The sequence below is a fragment of the Pimephales promelas genome, chromosome 19 (genome assembly GCF_988280905.1).
Source record: "Pimephales promelas chromosome 19, fPimPro1.hap1.1, whole genome shotgun sequence".
NCBI classification, from domain to species: domain Eukaryota; kingdom Metazoa; phylum Chordata; class Actinopteri; order Cypriniformes; family Leuciscidae; genus Pimephales; species Pimephales promelas.
This window is the reverse complement of record NC_142787.1, coordinates 13,521,726-13,546,984: the sequence shown is the minus strand read 5'-3', so window position 1 is coordinate 13,546,984 and position 25,259 is coordinate 13,521,726. Positions and strand designations below refer to the sequence as shown.

General features: G+C 39.2%; 2 protein-coding genes across 7 annotated transcripts in view; both read left to right on the top strand.

Annotated features, from left to right (window-relative positions):
• notch1a (notch receptor 1a) overlaps positions 1-7,700 on the top strand; it is a 34,383-nt gene extending 26,683 nt beyond the window's left edge. Inside the window, exons 25-33 of the mRNA XM_039679214.2 lie at positions 62-475; positions 642-790; positions 1,263-1,473; positions 1,958-2,039; positions 2,138-2,300; positions 3,828-4,126; positions 4,724-4,871; positions 4,990-5,087; positions 5,540-7,700. Of these exons, the coding sequence (XP_039535148.2) occupies positions 62-475; positions 642-790; positions 1,263-1,473; positions 1,958-2,039; positions 2,138-2,300; positions 3,828-4,126; positions 4,724-4,871; positions 4,990-5,087; positions 5,540-6,724 (2,749 nt within the window). The 3' untranslated portion in view covers positions 6,725-7,700. The remainder of the gene's footprint in view (positions 1-61; positions 476-641; positions 791-1,262; positions 1,474-1,957; positions 2,040-2,137; positions 2,301-3,827; positions 4,127-4,723; positions 4,872-4,989; positions 5,088-5,539) is intronic.
• Positions 7,701-10,023: 2,323 nt separating this feature from the next.
• Positions 10,024-25,259, top strand: part of camsap1a (calmodulin regulated spectrin associated protein 1a) — a 33,718-nt gene continuing 18,482 nt past the window's right edge. For all 6 annotated transcript variants that reach the window (XM_089123518.1, XM_039679220.2, XM_089123520.1 and 3 more), the window contains exons 1-3: positions 10,024-10,369; positions 11,787-11,944; positions 23,339-23,601. In XM_089123518.1, the coding sequence (XP_088979644.1) occupies positions 11,788-11,944; positions 23,339-23,601 (420 nt within the window). In that variant the 5' untranslated portion in view covers positions 10,024-10,369; position 11,787. The remainder of the gene's footprint in view (positions 10,370-11,786; positions 11,945-23,338; positions 23,602-25,259) is intronic.

Here is a 25,259-nt window from a genome sequence, read left to right as displayed (position 1 = left end):
GAAAATTTTGTCATTAATTTGTAACTTCTCCCCCAACCTCCTCTTTAATCTCTCCCTCCAGTCCACTGTACGATCAGTACTGTAGGGATCACTATGCGGATGGTCACTGCGATCAGGGATGTAATAACGCGGAGTGCGAATGGGACGGCCTCGACTGTGCCGATGATGTTCCTCAGAAACTCGCCGTGGGAAGTCTGGTACTAGTGGTCCACATCGCACCCGATGACCTTCGCAACCGTTCCTCGTCTTTCCTCCGAGAGCTGAGCGGACTGCTGCATACGAACGTGGTGTTCCGCCGGGACGCTAACGGAGAGCCGCTCATTTTCCCGTACTACGGCAACGAGCACGAGCTGAGCAAACACAAACGCTCTGATTGGACCGACCCGGCCCAGCTGATGCAGCGAGCCAAGAGGAGCCTGACGTCATTTATTAAGCCCCGCTTACGACGAGAACTGGATCCAATGGAGATCAAAGGGTGAGTGGATTGAGTTTATGAAATTTTAACTCTTGAATCAAAATAATAAAATGCAACAAATCCAACTAACATTTTATATATTATGTTCTATTATATTATTTGTGCACCATTTTTTATGTGCTTTTAAACTTTGTGATTAAAATGTTTACATGTTTGTGTGTTGTAGGTCTATTGTCTATCTGGAAATTGACAACCGTCAGTGTTATCAGCAGTCTGACGAGTGTTTCCAGAGTGCGACAGATGTGGCGGCATTCCTCGGAGCGCTGGCCTCTAGCGGGAATCTCAATGTACCTTACATCATCGAGGCTGTCACAAGTGAGTGCCACATTTAGGCCAAAAACACTGTTATTTTACTATTATTTGTATACTATTATGGTATTATCAAAATTAATTACATTTTTTACTTTTACGATTCAGTAATTTTATGTGGTTTTGTCATTTTTATTTCTTTACTTTTTTTGTTTATATATTTCCATTTAGGTTTCATTTATTTTGTTCCTTTTTTTATTCCATTTTTTATTTTTATTTTTTTGCCAAGGAAAAATTTTTTTTTTTTTTTTTTTTTAAATATCATCCAATATTTTACTTTAGCTTTTTATTTTATTTTTAGTTACATTTTAATTTTTATCTTTATGTGAATTTGTCATTTTTATTTGAGATAATTAGAGATATTGCTTAGCAACTTTTTCATGTAATTTTTTTTCAGCTTTATTAAATATTTTAGGTAACAACATTTAAACATACTGTGTGCAACTCAAACACCCATTACATCATTAACTGCGCGCAGGTGAGGACGAGCCTTCAAAGACAGCCGAGATGTACCCCATGTTCCTGGTGCTTCTTGCTCTGGCGGTCTTAGCCCTGGCGGCGGTGGGCGTCGTGGTCTCCAGGAAGAGGAAGAGGGAACATGGGCAGCTTTGGTTCCCAGAGGGATTTAAAGTCTCTGAACCCAAAAAGAAACGAAGGGAACCGGTCGGAGAAGATTCTGTCGGACTCAAGTGAGTGTGCCCCACTTTAATCAAAGCGTCTTATTTAAATATTAGATATTTTAATATTAGATTAGCAAATTTTAAATGTTGCCTTGGCCACTGACTGAAATCGTTTAAGTCGAAATATTAAGTCGAATTTTTAGTAAAGATTTTGGTAAAGTTTATTTATTTTTTAACTAGATTTTAGCATTATCTTTTTTCCGTTATCGATTATAGTCCGTTATTGACTACAGTATATAGTTATTAATGACATTGATATCTCATCGTCTAGTCTTAGCAATGGAAGAAAGGTTGTCAACGAATATTTTTTATCATAGTTTTCATTAAAGAAGTTTTAATATTAAAATATTTTAATAATATATAAAAATGTATATTTAATTTATAATAATATAATATATATAACAATTAAAGGGACAGTGTCATATATTTTAAGTCCATAAAAATGTAAAGTTTTCCACTTTTATTGATAACATACAACTCTGTGTCCCATCAGGCCTCTGAAAAACTCTGACAGCTCTCTGATGGATGAACAACTGAACGAGTGGGCAGAAGACGACACTGCTAAACGATTCCGGGTGAGTGTGCTCGCCGTTCAAAGACTGTCTGCTCTCTGTGTAAAGTGATGTCCAATGTCTTCCCGCATGAATGCGTAACTGTGTGTGTTTGTGTGTAGTTTGAGGAGCAGTCGATTCTGGACATGACTGGTCAGCTGGATCACCGTCAGTGGACACAGCAGCACCTGGACGCCGCTGACCTGCGTCTGAACTCGATGGCTCCGACGCCACCGCAGGGCGAGATCGAGAACGACTGCATGGACGTCAATGCCCGTGGGCCTGGTGAGCGCTTAGACCTTTACCATGATCAGTGTTTCTCTTAGGATTTTTTTCAGAGGGCGAGTGGGGGGTAGAGCCCCCAAAACTACTAGTAGACTCCCCAAAACGACTAGTAGATCCCCCAAAACTACTAGTAGACACCCAAAACGACTAGTAGATCCCCCAAAACTACTAGTAGACACCCAAAACTACTATTAGATGCCCCAAAACTTCTGGTAGACTCCCCAAAACTACTAGTAGATCCCCCAAAACTACTAGTAGATCCCCCAAAACTACTAGTATATCCCCCAAAACTACTAGTAGACACCCAAAACTACTAGAAACCCAAAACTACTAGACCCCCCCCCCCATTAGACCCCCCAAAACTACTTGTAGGCACCCCAAAACTACTAGTAGACCCCCCATTAGATCCCCCAAAACTACTAGTAGACTCCCCAAAAATACTAGTAGATCCCCCCAAACTAATAGTAGACACCCAAAATTACCGGACCCTCCAAAACTACTAGACACCCAAAACTACTAGTAGACACCCCAAAACTACTAGTAGACCCCCCATTAGATCCCCCAAAACTACTAGTAGAACCCCATTAGACCTCCCAAAACTACTAGTAGACGCCCAAAACTACTAGACCCTCCAAACTACTAGTAGACACCCAAAACTACTAGACCCCCCCCCAAAACTACTAGTAGACCCCCCATTAGACACCGAAAACTACTAGACCCTCCAAAACTAGTAGTAGACACCCAAAACTACTAGACCCCCTACAACTACTTGTAGACCCCCCCATTAGACCCTCCAAAACTACTAGTAGACACCCAAAACTACTAGTATACCCCCCATTAGACCCCCCCAAACTACTAGTAGACACCCTAAAACGACTAGTAGACACACCAAAACTACCAGTAGACTCCCCACAACTACTAGACACCCCAAAACTACTTGTAGACACCCCAAAATGACTTGTAGACACCCCAAAACTATCCATTTTCCAATCCGTGTTTTTGTCTTATCCTGAACCACTATGGTACACCTATAATAAGTGTTTACATTGGAACTATTTTACACTGGTTTGGATCGCTGCCACTGAGGAGTAGCCTAGTACCTGCGTGACTCGTCAAATAGTTCAAGCTACAATGTTCTTCCGAAAGACGCATTATTCTGTTAATTAATGCAAGTTTATTATCACTCTCTATAGTGCCAAAAGCTTAAAAAATAAAGCCTCACATTGATAGACCTCAAAAATAACATGCAGGTATTGAGGCCCCAGACAGCAGTCATTTAGTAATAGCCTATATTCTACTTTTTTTAGGCTACTCCTAGGCTTAAGTTTATAAATTACAAAGGGCCTACTGATGTTTTTGTTTATTCTATTTTCAAAATTATTGGCTATAGTTTTTATATCATTTAAACATATCTGGCTATAATACTGTTTGTTTGAAAACAACATTTTGTCATCCTTGCTGCAAGCTTACAAGAACGAACACACTGATGATGTTACTGATGTAAACTCTCCTTGGTCTCTCTCATAGATGGTTTCACTCCACTGATGATTGCGTCGTGCAGTGGCGGCGGTGTTGAGAATGAAAACGGCGAGGGAGAAGACGATCCGTCCACTGATGTCATCACAGACTTCATCTACCACGGTGCCAACCTGCACAATCAGACGGACCGGACCGGCGAGACCGCGCTGCACCTGGCGGCCCGCTACGCCCGCTCGGACGCGGCCAAACGCCTGCTGGAGTCCTGCGCCGATGCTAATGTCCAGGATAACATGGGCCGCACGCCTCTCCATGCTGCTGTCGCTGCTGACGCGCAGGGTGTCTTCCAGGTAAAGAACAAACTGTAGTCAACTTATTATGATTCAGGAGGGTTTAAACTAAATTCATTTGTGTGAAAGCGATAACAGCTATATGATTAAAGACATGAATGTTAACATAGTAATTCAGTATAATGATAATAATAAATGTATTTTAAAAAAATAGTTTGGTTATTTTGTTTTAATATTAAAATTGAAATTTACTTAATATAAATATTTTTGGTAATTGAAATAAAACTGAAATAAAGTAAAATAAGATGGAAAACTTTAAACTGAAATAAATTTAAACATGTTGCCTTTGCTACTCACTGAAATATGTTTAAGTTCTAAAATTATTCAAACTAAAATATATGTTAAAGCTAATAAACTAATATATGAATATCTACTAATATATTCTAGTTTTCTGCTAACGAATGTCTTTTCATAGTTAACATTTATAATACAATTTATTTAATATATTAAATGTATATTTAATGTATAAAATAATATATATATAATATTCAATATTTAATATTTATTTTTGTGCACATTTTGTATTTATAGCTTGTGGTCTCTAGATGCTCTTGGTTGCTGAATAATGTTAAAACATGGCTTTGTGTTTGGAAATAGATTCTCATTCGGAACCGAGCGACGGATCTGGACGCCCGCATGCATGACGGAACGACTCCTCTGATCCTGGCCACTCGATTGGCTGTCGAAGGAATGGTGGAGGAGCTCATTAATTGCCATGCTGATCCAAATGCTGTTGATGATTCTGGTATGATCACAAACAAACATTATAATCTCAACCAAATCTCTCTAAAAAATTAAAAATAAAAACGTATTTTGAAGATGCATGGATGTCCCCAATAACTCTTTTTATGTTTCTTCTGTAGGTAAGTCGGCTCTTCACTGGGCGGCTGCGGTTAATAACGTGGACGCTGCTGTCGTTCTTTTGAAGAATGGAGCGAATAAAGACCTTCAGAATAACAAGGTGGGTTTTTGAAGTTTTGAGTTTATTAAAGAGGTCAAAATTAAAATGTTTATTCCAGATTAGAAGTGATTTGAGTGTTTTTGTAGCGGTGTTATTTGTATTTAGCATTTAATTACATTTATATATTTGTATATATACAGTATATGCCATTTATAGTTATTAATATTTGGAATTTATTTTATTTTTTTGGCTTTTATTTTCATGTAAAGTTTTATTTTAAAATGACAAAAACTTACACATTTATTCTTTTATATATTTGTTTGTGCATTTTAATAGGTCTTTGTCAATTTTTATTAGCTTTTTTTATTTAGGTGTAATTTATTTTATTTTTTCATTATTTTTTTTCAGTTAGTAATTTTAATTTTACTTCAAGTTTTTCCTCAAATATTTGTTTTATTTCAGCTTTATTTAATTTAACAAAAAAAGTTAATGACAATAACCTTGCTTTGCAGGAGGAGACGCCACTTTTCCTGGCCGCTCGTGAGGGCAGTTACGAGACCGCTAAAGTCCTGCTTGATCACTTGGCCAACCGTGATATTGCAGATCACCTAGACCAGCTTCCACGAGACATCGCACAGGAGCGCATGCACCACGACATCGTCCGTCTATTAGAAGAATACAACCTGGTCCGGAGTCCCCCGCTGCCCTTATCGCCCCCTCTCTGCTCGCCCAACACCTACCTGGGCATCAAACCCAGCCCGGGCAACAACAACACGGCCAAGAAGGCGAGGAAACCGGCGGGTAAAGGCGTGGGAGGAGGGAAGGACAGCGGAAAAGACATGAGAATGAAAAAGAAAAAAAATGGAGAGGGCAAAAACGGAGGGATTATGGAAGTGGGCGTCCTCTCGCCTGTCGATTCACTGGAGTCACCCCACGGTTACCTGTCGGACGTCTCCTCCCCACCTATGATGACGTCACCCTTTCAACAGTCCCCACCCATCACTTTGAATCAACTCCAAGGATTGGCTGATTCTCACATGGGCGGAGCCCATCAGAGTTTAGGGAAACCGTTTGACTCCGCCCCTCCACGCTTATCCCATCTGCCGGTGGTTAACAATGGAGCTCAAACAGGGGCGTGCGATTGGCTGCAAAGGGTGCAACAGCAACAACAGCAGGCAGGTTTCACACAGCTGATACCCTCAATGCTCCCTTCCACCACTATGTCACATATGGGCTATCCAACGATGCAAACTAGCCACCTCGGCGCATCGTCACACATGATTCCCAACCACGCCCACCAGAATATGGCGCCCATGCAGCATCAAAACAGCGCCTCCTCTGGCCACATCCACTCTCATCACTTCCTAGGTGACCTGAGTGGGCTGGATCTTCAGTCTGGCTCAGGACACGCGCCCATTCAGACCATCCTACCACAGGAGAGCCAGCGCATGGCTCCTCCCATTTCTAGCACCCAGTTTCTGACTCCGCCTTCTCAACATAGTTATTCCAACCCCATGGACAACACGCCCAGTCACCAGCCGCAGGTTCCTGACCACCCGTTCCTCACGCCCTCTCCTGGCTCTCCCGACCAATGGTCAAGCTCGTCTCCACATTCCAACTTGTCTGATTGGTCAGAGGGCATCTCAAGCCCACCCACCAATATGCAAATGAACCATATACCAGATGCCTTCAAGTAGGCGGGGCTTTACCATCAAGAAGCTAGACTGAGTTACCGAATAGACTCTTTAAATGATTTTATATTAATGATAAGAATTGTTTTTACCGATTTTGTATGCTAAGAACCTGCTAAGAAATGTTTATTATTTTTTGTATTTATTTATATGCGTTTTGGACTACAGATTTAAAAGATTTTTTTTTTTTTAATTTATACTGTATTTTTATTTCGAACATTTACTGTTCTAAAAAAAATAATTTTTAATATTGTGATGCTGCCAGAAATGTTTTTTTTTTCTTCTTTTTTTGCTTTGGTTATTTTGTTTTTAATTAAAATTTCAGTATTAATTTGATTTTATATGGTCCTTTTACCAAACAATTTAGTTTTCTGTGAACAAAAAAAATAGAAAAGAGTCTTAAAATTGTGACTATTGTATCTTGGATGTATTCAAATGGACACTGCGCAATCTACACATGTTTGTTTGTGTTTTTACAGAAAAGAGAGTGGTTTATGACTGATTTATTCTATTTTACCGAGTATTGTCTGTAGATACTGTTCTGAGTTCATTTAGAACCCAAAAATGTTTCCCATGGTACCTTGCTTCAGGTGTTTTGGGGAGCTTTTTCATATGTAGCGTAGCAATCACTGTTATTTATTGCCTGCTGTAGACATTTAGGACATATTCTAACACATGTAGATGAGTTTGTGTGTGTGTGTGAGAGAGAGATAGAGAGAGAGAGAGAGAGAGAGAGAGAGAGAGTAGAGTGTGGGAAAAGAGTGTGTGTCGCAGTGTGATGACATCATTGATGCTCATGAGGTGTGTGATTGTTGCTTTCCAGACTTTTTATGTTTTATAAATGGAGATCAAATGTTCTAATGATAAAATGTAAAAAGACAGACTTGTAGTTTGTGGAGAAAAAAACTATTTTGTTCAATGTCTTTTGTAAAGTACCCTTTCTTGACACAATAAAGGACACCATTTGGTGACATTACTTTTACTATGTTTCTCTCATCAGTCTTGCCTTCAAAATATTCATGTGAAAAGCAGAAAATCATCACTATTACTGTTTCTTATACACTACTGTTCAAAAGTTTAGAATAAAGATTTTCTTTAATGTTTTTGAAAAGTCACTTCTGCTCTCCAAGGCTAAATTTGATGAAAACACATGTAAAAATAAGTAATATTGAGAATTAGTATTAGAATTATTAATATATTTTTTCTATTGTAATGAATTTAAAATATTTAAAATGTAATTTATTCTTGTGATGGCAAAGCTGAATTTATTTTTTGAATATACAATTTTCCAAATTCCAAAACAATTCACCTCAACAATATACATAAATATAATATTAATATTTCAAATAGTTGAAGTAGGTTTAAAGTTCTCACTCACTGGCTGTATTTTATGTGGTTAATATTTTCAGAGTATCTTTGGATGGATGAGTGTAAATGCCTTTCCCAGATTCAAGTGGAACCAGTGACATTCACTGAATTAATTTTTCACTACTTCACCTCTGTCGGCTATTTAGAGGCTGAACGAGTCACCTGATTCACCTGCAACTCTCCATTTACAGCCTGGGAAAGTGCACTACAACATGATGATGGATCTAAAATTAAACCTGCACTATTAAATATGAAATAATATCAGATTCATGTGCATGGTTCTTTGGTTTGCCAGGCTGGTCTGCACATATTAGTGAGAATGGCTCATTCATTACAATAACTTTTGGTTTGTTCTATTACCAATAGAGACTCTGTCCCTGTGTCGCTTATCTAATCAATTAAACTGCACAAGTTTAATCGATTAAACAAGTCACACAGGGACAGAAATCTCCTATGGGCGTTCACGTAACAACGTCCGCTCTTGTGTCAACACAACACGCATGCGTCGTGGTGGTCATGTTAAAAGGATAGTTCACTTTGAAATTCATTTTTGATATGTTTTAGCTACCTCAAGGGCATCCAAGATGTAGGTGTCTTTGTTTCCACAGTATTTTCAATTTTGACATTTTTTGGTCAAGCCGGTGTTGTCTGTCAGTCATATAATGCAGGTATGGGGGTCCACCTCAAAAAGCATGCACAGATAAGTCAAAATTAAACATGATTTAATGACTCGTAAATGTAAGTACACACTGATGACCTAAGACGTGAAACGAGCGGTTTGTGTGAGATAACAAACAGTATTTATATAGTTTTTACCTCTTGTTAACAGCCGTCGAACTGATCTGAATCAGATGTCCAACTGAGCTGAACTGAACCGTGTCCAACGTTACGCCGGAAGTGATCTCTCGCGCGGCTACAACACTCATTGTTTACACGGAGATTTCGGAAGTTTTACCTTTCACTAAACATATTTAGATGTATCGAAATGGCCTTCCATTGCGATTTACCGTATATTTAACTATGTTTAGATATTTAGGAGGTAAGCATGGAGGACTGTGTTCAGCTCACGGAGGGCGGGTCTATGCTAATAGGGCAGATTCCGTCAGCAGTTGTGGGCGTGGCTTGTGCAGTGTGACGCCACACTCAAACAGCTTGTTCTGAGAGACTGCTTATGAATTATGGGGATTAAAATAAGAGGACTGCGTGAATTTTTTTTTGCCATTAGTTGTGTACACACACTGCCGACACATGTTCAAACACCATGTAAAAGTGAATTTTGCATAATAGGTGCCATTTAAGATGCACATCTTGATTTAACATCTTTTTTTAGATAGAAATGAGCAATCTCAGATATTTTTATTATGAAATGTTCTTAACAAAAGGACTACAATTGTTTTACCTCAGCCCGAGTTTTTTTTTTTTTTCAAATGAAACAAAAAACTTTCAAATGAAAGTTGCTATTTGTAAAAAAAAAATTGGAATTGGAAAAATGCATCTCATTAGATTAAATCATTAGTCGAGGTATCAATTTAAAAAAAATACAGCAAAGTATACAATCCTTTTATATAAAAAAATATAAATTATCGTGGCAAGTTTAATAAATAAAAACACCATACAGCAACTTATACAAATTATTATTACCTAAAAAAATAAATTATAGCAATACAATATTATTATTTTATAGTAAAATAAATAAATAAACAAAAACGTGTATATAATGATAACTACTATTACTACTACTACAAAAAATGGCCAGGGGATAATAATATAAAAATAATAAGAATAAAATCACGTATAATATTACATGAATACTTTGCAGAGAGTCTCTTAATCTGTCTATGTACAGCCATTTTTGTCAAACGTATTAACCAGGCATCATTGATTGTGTGGCTTGTATCATTTGAGGACGCGCCTGTACGCACGCACGCATGCGCACTGTCCTTCCATGAGCGTGCATATATATATGTAGTGACAATAACAGCGACTGTCCGCGGCGTCTCCCATGACAACGGCAGCCAGACAATGAACGAGCGCCTGGGTGGCAGAAGAGACACGAGCAAATATGTATTTTTGAATTGGGACATTTTTGAAAACGTGTTGTTCTGTCCGTTTACGTCATACTTGCTGAATATCTCGCGGCGCGCCATGTAGCGGAGGCCGCGCTCGCTCGCGCTGCTGGGCGGAGAGGGGAACGAACAGACGCCTGGAAGAGCCTTCGGGAAAAGCGTCGGGAATATAGGCGCATCTTCAAAGCTGGATTGTGGACTCCACACGGGGATCGAGGTAAATTTCGCCCTGATGGTGTTCGGGTCGCTCGAGCGTCTCTGATGTCACTGGTGGTGGCCGCTGACAGGTGCAGTTAGATTATATTTCTGTGAGAGTGATAGTAAAGCAGCTCCATTCATTCATAATCTCTCGTTTGCTGAGCACGCATTGAGGATTGTATTTACATCATAATTAATCGTATTGTTTCACAAACATTCATTATATCACTCGTGTTGTGAGTGGTTATTCCTCAATGCTGCTGTCTCATCTTGGGTTATTGGTAACGTTAGGTGATTGTTCCTCTAGTCTGTAACTCTTTCATTGTTTGGTCTGAAACACAGTCTGGATCAGGATCAGGATGCTGGTTTGTCTGTCTGGGCCTTTGCTCTTTTGGTGTTAAACACTCACAGTATTACAATGTGTACTGGTTTTCCAGTGGCTGCAAACTGTCTTCATTCATGAAAGGCTGGGCTTAGAGTAAGTTACTGTGGTAGAACTGTAGTAAAGTGATGGTATTTATTTACCATGGTACATCACAGTCAAAATTTAATGTCAAATGTGCAGCAGTACTTGTTGACAACAAAATGTTTTGTTCAAGCTAGATATTGAAATATTATTTACTGTTAAATAAATAAAAAATGTATGAAGAGTTCAGATGCAAAAGCCTCTAAGTGCCATTTGAAATTTTCTTCTAAAATGATCATTTTTATCAAGCTTGTATATTTAAGTTCAGTAATTTCACTTAAATGGCAATAAAGATTACATATTAATTGTCATTTAAGTGAAATTACTGAACTTAAATTTACAAACTTGGCATTTCAAATTTCAAAAATTTCAAATGGCATTTAGAGGCTTTTGCATCTGAACTCTTCGTATATACTTACTTATACTATGTGATATATGCACCGCACACACAGAAAGACACCTCTCAGATGCCGTGCGAATGTTGAATTGAGCTGTCTTTTACATATTCACACAAAATTGCGATTATTAAAAATGGTGGGCTCTGCTGGTATCCCAGTACAGAGAAAAAAGGTGTAAATGGTACCTTAAAGCCAGGATACATCTCTACAAAAATATTCACCACAAAAAGGTTCATAGTAGTACCCAACTTAAGGTAAATATTTGCACTCAAAGGTACTAATATGCACCTTTTAGGAGTAAAAAAGGTACAAAGATGAAATTTTAAGCTGTTGTACCCCTAAAGTAACATTTTTACACATTTATTCTCTCTGTGTGTAGTGTGTTAAATCTTAAGTTAACATAAACAGTTTTAAGATGCATGTGTAACAGTATATTGGATCTGGACAGCTCTTAAAGCATTTTGTGCATCCATGCTTCGTAATAGAGCAGCGGATAACTCCTTTGAATGAATCGTCATTTTTTAGTATGAGCTGTACATTTATGATGTTTTCAGTGCCTCTTGTGTGTTTAGGATGGATGTAGGTGCGCTCGCAGGTGGGGATGGCGGCCCGAGAAGAGCGGATTCGGTTGAGGGAGGACTTGAAATCGTGCCGCTGGAAATGTACGACTCGGCCCGAGCAAAGATTGAAGCTAACCTGCGCTGGTTGTTCGCCAAAGCCTATGGTGAAGGTAGGTGCATCGCTCTTCTGCAATCACACCTTACAAAAAGGCAGTGGCTCCATTGCAGTACACCATATCCAGGGGGTGGAGTTGGATCCAGGTCTAAGGGGTGGAGATAGGATGGGTAGGATTAGGGGTGGGGTTTGGGATCAGGGGGTGGAGATTGGTAGGTTTAGGTGTATATATATATATATATATATATATAAGGTGGGTGGAGTGGGATCTGATTCCAACTCCACCCCCTGGATTTTGTGTTCTGCAGTGAGGACCATCTCCAAAAAGGTGACAGTATTCTGATATTTATAGGTTCCCAAAACCATAGAAATACAGTTCTTTGTGCTGGACACTGTATTCTTGGCACAACACTCTTTTGTTTGGCCTGTGACTTCTATTGAACTGCTTGCTTTGGATGCAGGCAGAGATATATAGTGACTGGGATGGCGAAAATAGTTCTGATGAGGCAGAAGTGTGTGTGTAGATTCTTAGTCAGCAGTCCTTAGAGTCCACAGTGACCACAACAGAGGTTGGGAAAGGACCGGTCTCTTTTTTTACAGTAATAGTGCCCTGCTAGTTTTTTTTCTGTCTGTTTTAATTTATCTGTATTCATGATTTCCTGTTAAAATGGTAGAAGAATATATTTTTTTATAATAATATTATTATATATTTTTTAGAAGTAGTAATATATTTTTTTGTCACAGTTTCTTCAAACTTTTGTATTGATGGGTTGTCATGAAGACCTTTTGAGTTTCTGTGTCTATATGATATGATGATAGTTTGGGAGCGAATGCTGTAGTCGACTGCAGACTCGCTGGAGTATAGTTAGGGAGCAGATGCTGTAGTCGACTGTAGACTCGCTGGAGTATAGTTAGGGAGCGGATGCTGTAGTCGACTGCAGACTCGCTGGAGTATAGTTAGGGAGCAGATGCTGTAGTCGACTGTAGACTCGCTGGATTATAGTTAGGGAGCGGATGCTGTAGTCGACTGTAGACTCGCTGGATTATAGTTAGGAAGCGGATGCTGTAGTCGACTGCAGACTCGCTGGAGTATAGTTAGGGAGCGGATGCTGTAGTCGACTGTAGACTCGCTGGAGTATAGTTAGGGAGCGGATGCTGTAGTCGACTGTAGACTCGCTGGATTATAGTTAGGGAGCGGATGCTGTAGTCGACTGTAGACACGCTGGATTATAGTTAGGAAGTGGATGCTGTAGTCGACTGCAGACTCGCTGGAGTATAGTTAGGGAGCGGATGCTGTAGTCGACTGTAGACTCGCTGGAGTATAGTTAGGGAGCGGATGCTGTAGTCGACTGTAGACTCGCTGGAGTATAGTTAGGGAGCGGATGCTGTAGTCGACTGTAGACTCGCTGAAGTATAGTTAGGGAGCGGATGCTGTAGTCGACTGTAGACTCGCTGAAGTATAGTTAGGGAGCGGATGATGTTGTAGACTGTAGACTCGCTGAAGTATAGTTAGGGAGCGGATGCTGTAGTAGACTGTAGACTCGCTGAAGTATAGTTAGGGAGCGGATGCTGTAGTCGACTGTAGACTCGCTGAAGTATAGTTAGGGAGCGGATGCTGTAGTCGACTGTAGACTCGCTGAAGTATAGTTAGGGAGCGGATGATGTTGTAGACTGTAGACTCGCTGAAGTATAGTTAGGGAGCGGATGCTGTAGTAGACTGTAGACTCGCTGAAGTATAGTTAGGGAGCGGATGCTGTAGTCGACTGTAGACTCGCTGAAGTATAGTTAGGGAGCTGATGCTGTAGTCGACTGTAGACTCGCTGAAGTATAGTTAGGGAGCGGATGCTGTAGTCGACTGTAGACTCGCTGGAGTATAGTTAGGGAGCGGATGCTGTAGTCGACTGTAGACTCGCTGGAGTATAGTTAGGGAGCGGATGCTGTAGTCGACTGCAGACTCGCTGGAGTATAGTTAGGGAGCGGATGCTGTAGTCGACTGCAGACTCGCTGGAGTATAGTTAGGGAGCGGATGCTGTAGTCGACTGTAGACTCGCTGGAGTATAGTTAGGGAGCGGATGCTGTAGTCGACTGTAGACTCGCTGGAGTATAGTTAGGGAGCGGATACTGTAGTCGACTGTAGACTCGCTGAAGTATAGTTAGGGAGCGGATACTGTAGTCGACTGTAGACTCACTGGATTATAGTGAGGAGCGGATGCTGTAGTCGACTGTAGACTCGCTGGATTATAGTGAGGAGCGGATGCTGTAGTCGACTGTAGACTCGCTGGATTATAGTTAGGGAGCGGATGCTGTAGTCGACTGTAGACTCGCTGGATTATAGTTAGGAAGCGGATGCTGTAGTCGACTGTAGACTCGCTGGATTATAGTTAGGGAGCGGATGCTGTAGTCGACTGTAGACTCGCTGAAGTATAGTTAGGGAGCGGATGCTGTAGTCGACTGTAGACTCGCTGGAGTATAGTTAGGGAGCGGATGCTGTAGTCGACTGCAGACTCGCTGGAGTATAGTTAGGGAGCGGATGCTGTAGTCGACTGTAGACTCGCTGGAGTATAGTTAGGGAGCGGATGCTGTAGTCGACTGTAGACTCGCTGGAGTATAGTTAGGGAGCGGATACTGTAGTCGACTGTAGACTCGCTGAAGTATAGTTAGGGAGCGGATACTGTAGTCGACTGTAGACTCGCTGAAGTATAGTTAGGAAGCGGATGCTGTAGTCGACTGTAGACTCACTGGATTATAGTGAGGAGCGGATGCTGTAGTCGACTGTAGACTTGCTGGATTATAGTTAGGGAGCGGATGCTGTAGTCGACTGTAGACTCGCTGGATTATAGTTAGGAAGCGGATGCTGTAGTCGACTGTAGACTCGCTGGATTATAGTTAGGGAGCGGATGCTGTAGTCGACTGTAGACTCGCTGAAGTATAGTTAGGGAGCGGATGCTGTAGTCGACTGTAGACTCGCTGGATTATAGTTAGGGAGCGGATGCTGTAGTCGACTGTAGACTCGCTGAAGTATAGTTAGGGAGCGGATGCTGTAGTCGACTGTAGACTCGCTGGAGTATAGTTAGGGAGCGGATGCTGTAGTCGACTGCAGACTCGCTGGAGTATAGTTAGGGAGCGGATGCTGTAGTCGACTGTAGACTCGCTGGAGTATAGTTAGGGAGCGGATGCTGTAGTCGACTGTAGACTCGCTGGAGTATAGTTAGGGAGCGGATACTGTAGTCGACTGTAGACTCGCTGAAGTATAGTTAGGGAGCGGATACTGTAGTCGACTGTAGACTCGCTGAAGTATAGTTAGGAAGCGGATGCTGTAGTCGACTGTAGACTCACTGGATTATAGTGAGGAGCGGATGCTGTAGTCGACTGTAGACTTGCTGGATTATAGTTAGGGAGCGGATGCTGTAGTCGACTGTAGACTCGCTGGATTATAGTTAGGAAGCGGATGCTGTAGTCGACTGTAGACTCGCTGGATTATAGTTAGGGAGCGGATGCTGTAGTCGACTGTAGACTCGCTGGATTATAGTTAGGAAGCGGATGCTGTAGTCGACTGTAGACTCGCTGAAGTATAGTTAGGAAGCGGATGCTGTAGTCGACTGTAGACTCGCTGGATTATAGTTAGGGAGCGGATGCTGTAGTCGACTGTAGACTCGCTGGAGTATAGTTAGGGAGCGGATGCTGTAGTCGACTGTAGACTCGCTGAAGTATAGTTAGGGAGCAGATGCTGTAGTCGACTGTAGACTCGCTGAAGTATAGTTAGGGAGCGGATGATGTTGTAGACTGTAGACTCGCTGAAGTATAGTTAGGGAGCTGATGCTGTAGTCGACTGTAGACTCGCTGAAGTATAGTTAGGGAGCGGATGCTGTAGTCGACTGTAGACTCGCTGGAGTATAGTTAGGAAGCGGATGCTGTAGTCGACTGTAGACTCGCTGGATTATAGTTAGGGAGCGGATGCTGTAGTCGACTGTAGACTCGCTGAAGTATAGTTAGGGAGCGGATGCTGTAGTCGACTGTAGACTCGCTGAAGTATAGTTAGGGAGCGGATGCTGTAGTCGACTGTAGACTCGCTGAAGTATAGTTAGGGAGCTGATGCTGTAGTCGACTGTAGACTCGCTGAAGTATAGTTAGGGAGCGGATGCTGTAGTCGACTGTAGACTCGCTGAAGTATCAACCCGATCTCTCGGGAATTCGTATGAATTTTACGAGGTGGCTAATTCGTAACAATTCATACGACCTCAGTCGTACAAATTAGTACGATTTTTGCTAAATCGTACATATTTTACGAATTGGCCAATTCGTATGAATTCGTACGAATGACCTACCCCTGACCCCGCCCCTAAACATAACCGTCACGTGGGTTTAGACAAATCGTATGAATTCGCACGAGTGAGGTCGTACGAATTAGTACGAATTAGCCACTTTTTAATCACTCGTACGAATTCGTACGAATTGGTCGTGAGATAGGGTAAGAAGTATAGTTAGGAAGCGGATGCTGTAGTCGACTGTAGACTCGCTGGATTATAGTTAGGGAGCGGATGCTGTAGTCGACTGTAGACTCGCTGAAGTATAGTTAGGGAGCGGATGCTGTAGTCGACTGTAGACTCGCTGAAGTATAGTTAGGGAGCGGATGCTGTAGTCGACTGTAGACTCGCTGAAGTATAGTTAGGGAGCGGATGATGTTGTAGACTGTAGACTCGCTGAAGTATAGTTAGGGAGCTGATGCTGTAGTCGACTGTAGACTCGCTGAAGTATAGTTAGGGAGCGGATGCTGTAGTCGACTGTAGACTCGCTGGAGTATAGTTAGGGAGCGGATGCTGTAGTCGACTGTAGACTCGCTGAAGTATAGTTAGGGAGCGGATGCTGTAGTCGACTGTAGACTCGCTGGAGTATAGTTAGGGAGCGGATGCTGTAGTCGACTGTAGACTCGCTGAAGTATAGTTAGGGAGCGGATGCTGTAGTCGACTGCAGACTCACTGGAGTATAGTTAGGGAGCGGATGCTGTAGTCGACTGTAGACTCGCTGGAGTATAGTTAGGGAGCGGATGCTGTAGTCGACTGTAGACTCGCTGGAGTATAGTTAGGGAGCGGATGCTGTAGTCGACTGTAGACTCGCTGGAGTATAGTTAGGGAGCGGATGCTGTAGTCGACTGTAGACTCGCTGAAGTATAGTTAGGGAGCGGATGCTGTAGTCGACTGTAGACTCGCTGAAGTATAGTTAGGGAGCGAATGCTGTAGTCGACTGTAGACTCGCTGGAGTATAGTTAGGGAGCGGATGCTGTAGTCGACTGTAGACTCGCTGAAGTATAGTTAGGGAGCGGATGCTGTAGTCGACTGTAGACTCGCTGAAGTATAGTTAGGGAGCTGATGCTGTAGTCGACTGTAGACTCGCTGAAGTATAGTTAGGGAGCGGATGCTGTAGTCGACTGTAGACTCGCTGGAGTATAGTTAGGGAGCGGATGCTGTAGTCGACTGTAGACTCGCTGAAGTATAGTTAGGGAGCAGATGCTGTAGTCGACTGTAGACTCGCTGGAGGATAGTTAGGGAGCGGATGCTGTAGTCGACTGTAGACTCGCTGGAGTATAGTTAGGGAGCGGATGCTGTAGTCGACTGTAGACTCGCTGAAGTATAGTTAGGGAGCTGATGCTGTAGTCGACTGTAGACTCGCTGGAGGATAGTTAGGGAGCGGATGCTGTAGTCGACTGTAGACTCGCTGAAGTATAGTTAGGGAGCGGATGATGTTGTAGACTGTAGACTCGCTGAAGTATAGTTAGGGAGCTGATGCTGTAGTCGACTGTAGACTCGCTGGAGGATAGTTAGGGAGCGGATGCTGTAGTCGACTGTAGACTCGCTGAAGTATAGTTAGGGAGCGGATGATGTTGTAGACTGTAGACTCGCTGAAGTATAGTTAGGGAGCGGATGCTGTAGTCGACTGTAGACTCGCTGAAGTATAGTTAGGGAGCGGATGCTGTAGTCGACTGTAGACAACTGTGCCAATGATCGCTAATCAGCTGTTCAAAAGTATGTGAAGATTGTTCTTGAGTGATACTTCATTAGATGCACGCCGGTCTGTTAATGAAGGGACATCGACAACATGATGCGAAACAAAACAAACTGTGATTGGTTGCATCAAATGTCCTCTTGGGTGGTCCTTGGCCAATGAAAACTGTGATGGAGTCCAGACCTTCTGCTTTCAGTCTGACGTGATCAGCTAGATAAAGTTGTTCATGCCCTCATATAGAGAGTGAGACGGTGGCCGCTGAACACCACGAGCGTCACGCCTGCTTCAGTATGTGTGTATGTGTGTAGTATATCAAACTGCTGCGCTCATTCACAACATGCAGACTTCGTTGTTAACCGCAATTTTTTGTGCTTTAATATTCACAGACACTAGTCCACATGGTCATTTGATTAATTGTACAGTCAACGACATTCCATGTTATAATTTAAATTCCATTTTTATGTTTCCATTTATATTTTTAACTTAAGTTTTCCACATTTTGGAAATCATAGGGCCCTAATGAACATCTGTGCATAATGAAACACAATGGATTTCATAGGCATGGATGAAGGTGAGGTCTTCTAGCAGTGTGTCTTGAGATTAACCATGGGACAGAAATAAAGGCATCAGTGTTACATCACAAAGCCTACAGACTGAAATAGCTGTGATTGTGGGAGAGCACCGGTGTGTGAACGTCACGTGCGTAAGGCGTGTTGATAACCCTGATTGATGCTAAAAGATTTCTGTTTGTTAGTAACTGGAGGTCTTGTACTGTAAATCTGGTGATTTCTTCAGAACAAAAAACATTCTTATTGTAGATCATTAAATAGAAATCTCTATTTAGAGATTGTCTTTCTTCAGACCTTGCTTTTGTTTATTTGAGTCACTGTGGCCTTTCAATCAGCTCAAGCCAGTCTGGTCATTCTCCTCTGACCTCTGGCGTAAACAAGGCATTTTCTCCCACAGAACTGCCGCTTCCTGGATATTTCCTCTTTTTCATACCATTCTCTATAAATTGTAGAGATCTTTGTAGGTGAAAATCTTAGTAGATCAGCAGTTTGTGAAATAATATAATAACATTTTGGAAAATGTAATGTTTTGTAATAATTTTGTATATAAATTAAATGGATATTATCTACTTGTAGAATTAAATAGACCATTTTGGAATTGTCTTTTTGAAATAAGCTTTGTCATTATTGCTTATAGATCCATATTGATCTGTAAGATTTCCCGGATCCTCATTTCCCTAATGAGTTCTATTGCCTCTGTTTTAAAATCCTGTGCATACTGTCACAAAAAACTAAGCTTTTACATTATGCATTGCAGATTTATTTTTTAAATAAACAAATCTGAATCTAAATGTTCAGTTGCTGCATGCATTCAGAATAAGGTTGAGTTATAGTATTTGACTGATTGTCCTTTGTCAGAGACTTTCAGGGTCTGAGACCTGAACCTGCCTCTTCAGCTAAAACAGAGATAAAGACAATTTGAAGTGATATTGTGGATTCATGTGAAGTTTTACTCGTAAGCTTTTTGTCCAGCGTGGAAGGTGCGGTCAGATGTCACCGTGAGGGAAACCCTCCGAGTGTGTGACCCACTTCTGTTCTGACTGTCAGCCTTTATTTATTAATGAGAAGTAGTGCACACGCCTTTACTGAGAGTCTGACACACACACACACACACACACACACATATGGGATGCGGTCTGTAATGTGTATAGAATTGTTTTAAATATTATGTTAATATTTTAAAATAAAAATATTTTTGCCATAATATATTATATCTATGGTAATTTATGTAGTTTATATGGATCATAATATAGAAATGTTTTAAAATGATGGATTATCTAAAAAAATGTATTTTAATTTTTATATATTTTTAATGTAACACATTATTATTATTATTATTACTATTATTTAAATAAAAAATTGAATGGTATTTATTATATATTTTAAAAATATATTCTTGGATATCAGGGGTTCTCTACATTGCAAACAGCCAGTTTAGGAGCTGAAATGTTTATGGTTGAGTGTGTATCTTAAAAGAAAGTAGGACCATGGTAATCTGAAAGGTCTTGTGAGACATTTAGGAGAGTTTACTCTATGCAAACAGTACGGATTCACTTAATTCTGCAGGAATGGTGCATTGCTAAGTGTAAAAATTCACAGGGAAAGTCACAAAGAAAGTGACACTTTGTCAAGCACCCAAACTTCGACAATGATATGACAACATGTTTTTCACAATATACTAAATGTTCAATTAAAGTAAGGAATGCCATTACATTATTCTATTAATTATGTCTTAATTTAAAGGGATAGTTTACCCTAAAATGAAAATCAAGTCATCATTTACTCACCCTGGTGTTGTTCTAATGCTGTATGCCCTACTTTTATCCCACTTGCAAAAAGTTATGGCGTATACATCCGTTAACTGTCATTCGGTCATCACGCAAACAGTGTTCTTGTCCGGAAATTTAACTATGGTGAAGAAAGCACATGGATACTTTTTTATTCATCTTGATTTCTCGCAACCTGCTTGCTTTTTCTGTGGGTGCACTGTGTATAATTATTTTATATATATAAATATACACACATGCTTGTATAAGAAATATTTTCATGTATACACTGTGTATAGATTTATATATAATTTATATTATATATAAATATTTTATATATAAATAATATTTTTTTCTTAAATATAAACGCATGTGGATGTATTTATTTATATATATATATATATATATATATATATATATATATATATATACACACAAAATAATTATAGACCATTTTGCAAGATGTAAACAAATCTGGTCCAGAAGCACTTCCTATTTCAGTTTTTTAACACTACATAAAAGCTGGGATTATAAAACTGAATCAAAAAGTGTTAAACAAACATCTTTAAAATTTTTTCTTTACATGTGAAATAAAGAAAACAGTTACAAACTGAAACAGGAAGTGTTTCTGGACCAGTGTTGTTTACATCTTGCAAAATGGTCTATTGCACCCACATATATTATGTATACACAAACTTTTATTTTGGATGCGATTAATCGAGATTAATCGTTTGACAGCCCTACATCAAATTTGCTTTTCACCAATTCTCTCGTATACCCTCAGAACAGAATATATGGCACATGTTGCATGAGATTTTTCTGTGATACTTTTGTGTGTTTTAAAAAAAACTGGTCATTATTCACTGCCATTATATGGTGGTGTGCTAGCGGGACATTTTATTAAAAAAAAAAAACTTTGTGGGGTTTTTTTATTTTCAAATTTTCTTTCAAAATAGAAAGTAGGGCATACGGCATTAGAACAACACCAGCGTGAGTAAATGATGCCTTAATTTTCATTTTAGGGTGAACTATCTCTTTAAGGCCATGCCTTATATTTCTCAACACTGTCGCTTGACTTTTAAATTACTTTTAATTACATTTGGAAAATCTGATAACCAACTAGATTTCATTTAAGACAACCGATCAATGCTCTCTGAGAATTTTTGACTCTTGCTTGCAAAAAACTCATTTAAAATCTAAATTTCTTAATTACTTTCTCCCAGCATGCACCTGAGCATTAGACTCCTGTGGTGTCCAATCTTATTTACATGAATATATTTAAATATTATATGTAATACATTAATCGCTTACTTTTGCTGTAAGACAAAATCTACCAATATTTAAATCTCTTAATTGCCTTAAGAAACACATGCACCGTCACAACACTCAGACGTGTGCCTAAATCAATGCTGCACTAATATATGTGCTACACAATACAATATAGCTAATCTAAAACTCAGAGGATCACTTGTATATATGATTATATATTGTTATATATCGCCCATCCCAAAAAGCTGCTTTGAAAGGATGCATATTGTGAAAAGCACTATGCAAATAAATCTGACTGGACTTCAATTTCAAGTGGCGAGTCCAATTTTCCAGCTTGATTTCAAACAGTCTCTTTTTCTCTTCAAACACCCTACCAGAGCTTTATTAGGATGCAGTCTTAAGACCGGTTCACACCAAGAACAATTACTATATTAGCGTCCGTCCACCTCAGAGGATTATATCGCTCTGTTTAAATGCTCAAGCTCTTTAAAGCGGGATGGATTATGATTGGCTGTCAATGTTTTTATTGTTCATCAGCTGCTGTAAAAAAAAGTTCTGAAAGTGATTTCACCTATATCATTAATCTGTGGTGTGGATTGTGCTATTGTTTTATATTTATAATGATTTTATAATTTATTGTTATCATCAAAGTTATCATTCTTGTTGTGAACAGGCCTTGGGTGTTTCTATGTAGGATTTGTAAAACACACACACAGACACAGACATACACATCTCATCAGGGGTTATTTGATGGGTCCCCGTTGTTAATCTTCCTCAGGCTTTAATCTGACTGGTTGACCTTTGACCTCCTACTTTAACAAAACCTCAGAATGACCCTTGGTGGAGGGAAAAAAATACAAAAACAAATCTATAAGAGAGAAAGAGAAAATGTAAAGGGAAAAGTGGCATTGGGACGTTTTGGTAATCAAAGGTGACCGTTTTCCACCAGCAGGATTGTCGTCATTAACTAAAGCTGCTTATCATCTTGACCATGCGCTCCTCTCACGGCTAAATCAAGCAAACAAGGTCAAACACATGAACAAATGAAATAAACATTGTGTTGACGCTTTGCCACATTAACCTAGCAGTTAGTTGTAATTAGCCTAGCACTGAAGCGTGAATGTATGATCACATTGAGACACACCTGATGTCGTCTCTTTCTGATTTTGCTTGTGTCTGATTCGGTTTGCTGGATGTTACCCTTGACGTGCCGAATGGCTAATCTCAAAATCTCCCGTCGGTCACTTGAGTTTTTTGTGTGACATGACATCTTCACATCTCTTTCTTGCAGTCTTTCTACAGTTCTTATAATCTGATTTGTCACGTCTCCTCTTATAATTTATTGATAATTAGAAAAGAGATGCCAAGGCCATATTTTACCCAAATGTGTATTATATTTTAGATATTTTATAGGAGTATGTATCACACTATCTATCCATCTATCATCTATCTAATCTATCATCAATCAGTGTCATTTTAGTATTGTACTGCTATAGTTCTTGTTAATATTTTGTGTATATATATTTTTAGTAATTTTGTTGTATGTTTTTGTCTTTTTTTATTAGTTTTGTTTTATAACTATATAGCTTTTATTTTAGTACTTTAAAGAAAATGAGAAATGTTGCCTAAAGTACAAAACAAATACACCTTTTTTCCATATAATGTGTATTTTATTTCAAGTACTGAAAATGTTAATTGTTGTTTTTATAATTATTACATAATATTAAAATATATTGTTGTTTCAGGTCATTCATGTTATGCTGGTTTATATCGATTTGGTACATGTGTACAGGTTGTTATAATTCGGTATAAATCGAGCTGTTCCTCTGTGTGTTTCTCTGTCAGAGCACATCCCGACGGACCTGCGAGACCCGTTCTACACGGATCAGTACTGCGTTGAGCACATAAAGCCTCCGGTGTTATCGCTGCTGCTGTCCTCAGAGCTCTACTGTAGGGTTTGTGGACTCCTCCTGAAAGGAGAACAAGCGTCTGCACTCACTTCCCATCAGGCCGTCATCCAAACTCTCGCACGGCGGGGGATTTATGTCAGAGAACCAGATGACACGCCGGTTTCCCACGACGACCTCTCGTCCACCCCGATTAAGATGGTGGGATTTTTACCTTTGACTTTTTCTTACCTGAACATAACAGTGTTAAGGGCTTGTGTTAAAGTCTGTCTCTAAAGAGGCACAAATCCCAGAAGTACAAATCCCATTAGTTTTACCCATTGAAAAGTTGAATATATATATATATATATATATATATATAGTTTATTATAAACAATATAAAAATTATATATTTGTTTACAAAATATTTTATAATATAATAATGTAAAAAAAATTATATTTTTTTAAAATAATTTTTTATATATATGTGTGTGTGCTTTATTTACTTAATTTATTCTGCTCACTGGGACTTCTATCGCATTCACATAATGCATATGAATTAATTACTATATATACCATTATAGTTTTTATTAATATCTTTATATTAAGCAAACTTCTAAAATTATGGTCATTGATTATATCAGTATTTATATACTATTATGATCAATGACTATAAAACAGTAAGATTACTTTATTTGCAGTGTCATTAAAACTTGTTTATTAGAGTTTAATGTTGTGATTCATCTCCAACTGACTTGGTTTGGTTCATGGCTTGGATCTCTTTAATGCAGAACAGTTTGAAATTACAATAGAGAAAATGTTATAGTGTAGTAGTGATTATACAGTTTGTACATTATAAAAATAATTACTCCTATGTCCTCATAAAACATAGAAACCGTGTGTGTGTGAGAGAGATAGTGATTTGGAGAGGTGTATTTGAGGACAGAACTCAGGCACAGTATGACCATCTGCTCAACCTGCTGGGGTGATGGTAGTGGCCAGACTTGTGTGTGTGTGTGTGTGTGTGTGTGTGTGTTGTTTGTAGGTCAATGGAAACATCCATAGTTTTTCTCTAATGGACAAACATTCACCCAAACACAAAGTCTCTTTCATTTAGTTTCCATCTCTAACTTACAGAAGATTATATTTACGAGATGGACATTAGCACATGGCAGCACATCATTTGCTTTTCGATTTGTTAAACAAGCACTAAAAGAAAGATAGAAATTGTTTACTTATTTATTTTGATCAAAACCACTAGAATGGAGGTCATATTATTTATATACTGTACTATTTTAGTATTTATTAATGTTATTTGTATATTTAATTTTTCATTTGAATATAGATTAGGTTTAGTAAGTTTTTATTTATTGTCATTTTTTTAAATATTTGAACTTATTTCATATTTAATATTTATTTCATGTTTTCTTTTTTAAAGTTGTAAAAAAAGAAAACATGAAATTTGTATAGTAAAAAAGACATTTGTATAGTTTTAGTAATGTTAGTAATACTTCAGCTTAAATATATTTATTTCAGTCTATTGCCAAGGCAACATTTTTTAATTTTAATTTTCTTTTCTTTTTTTTTAGCCTCATTTCAATTACTGAAAAAGTTTTAGTTTTAGTTAACAAACTGAAGCTGCTTCCCAGGAAAATTGGAAGGGACTCAGCAATTCTCAAGCACAAGTCTGTAAACACAAATCCTAAACGATTTTGCGTGTCATTGCTTCTGAAGGGTGTCACAACATGATTAAAGTATTTACAATGATTACTTGTGCAGTCTTCCTAAAGAGTAGCGGACATTAGCACAGACGTTCTTCTTGTACGGTCAGTTTGAAGATAATTCTGCTGAGCTTGTTGACATGTTTGTAGCAGCTATCA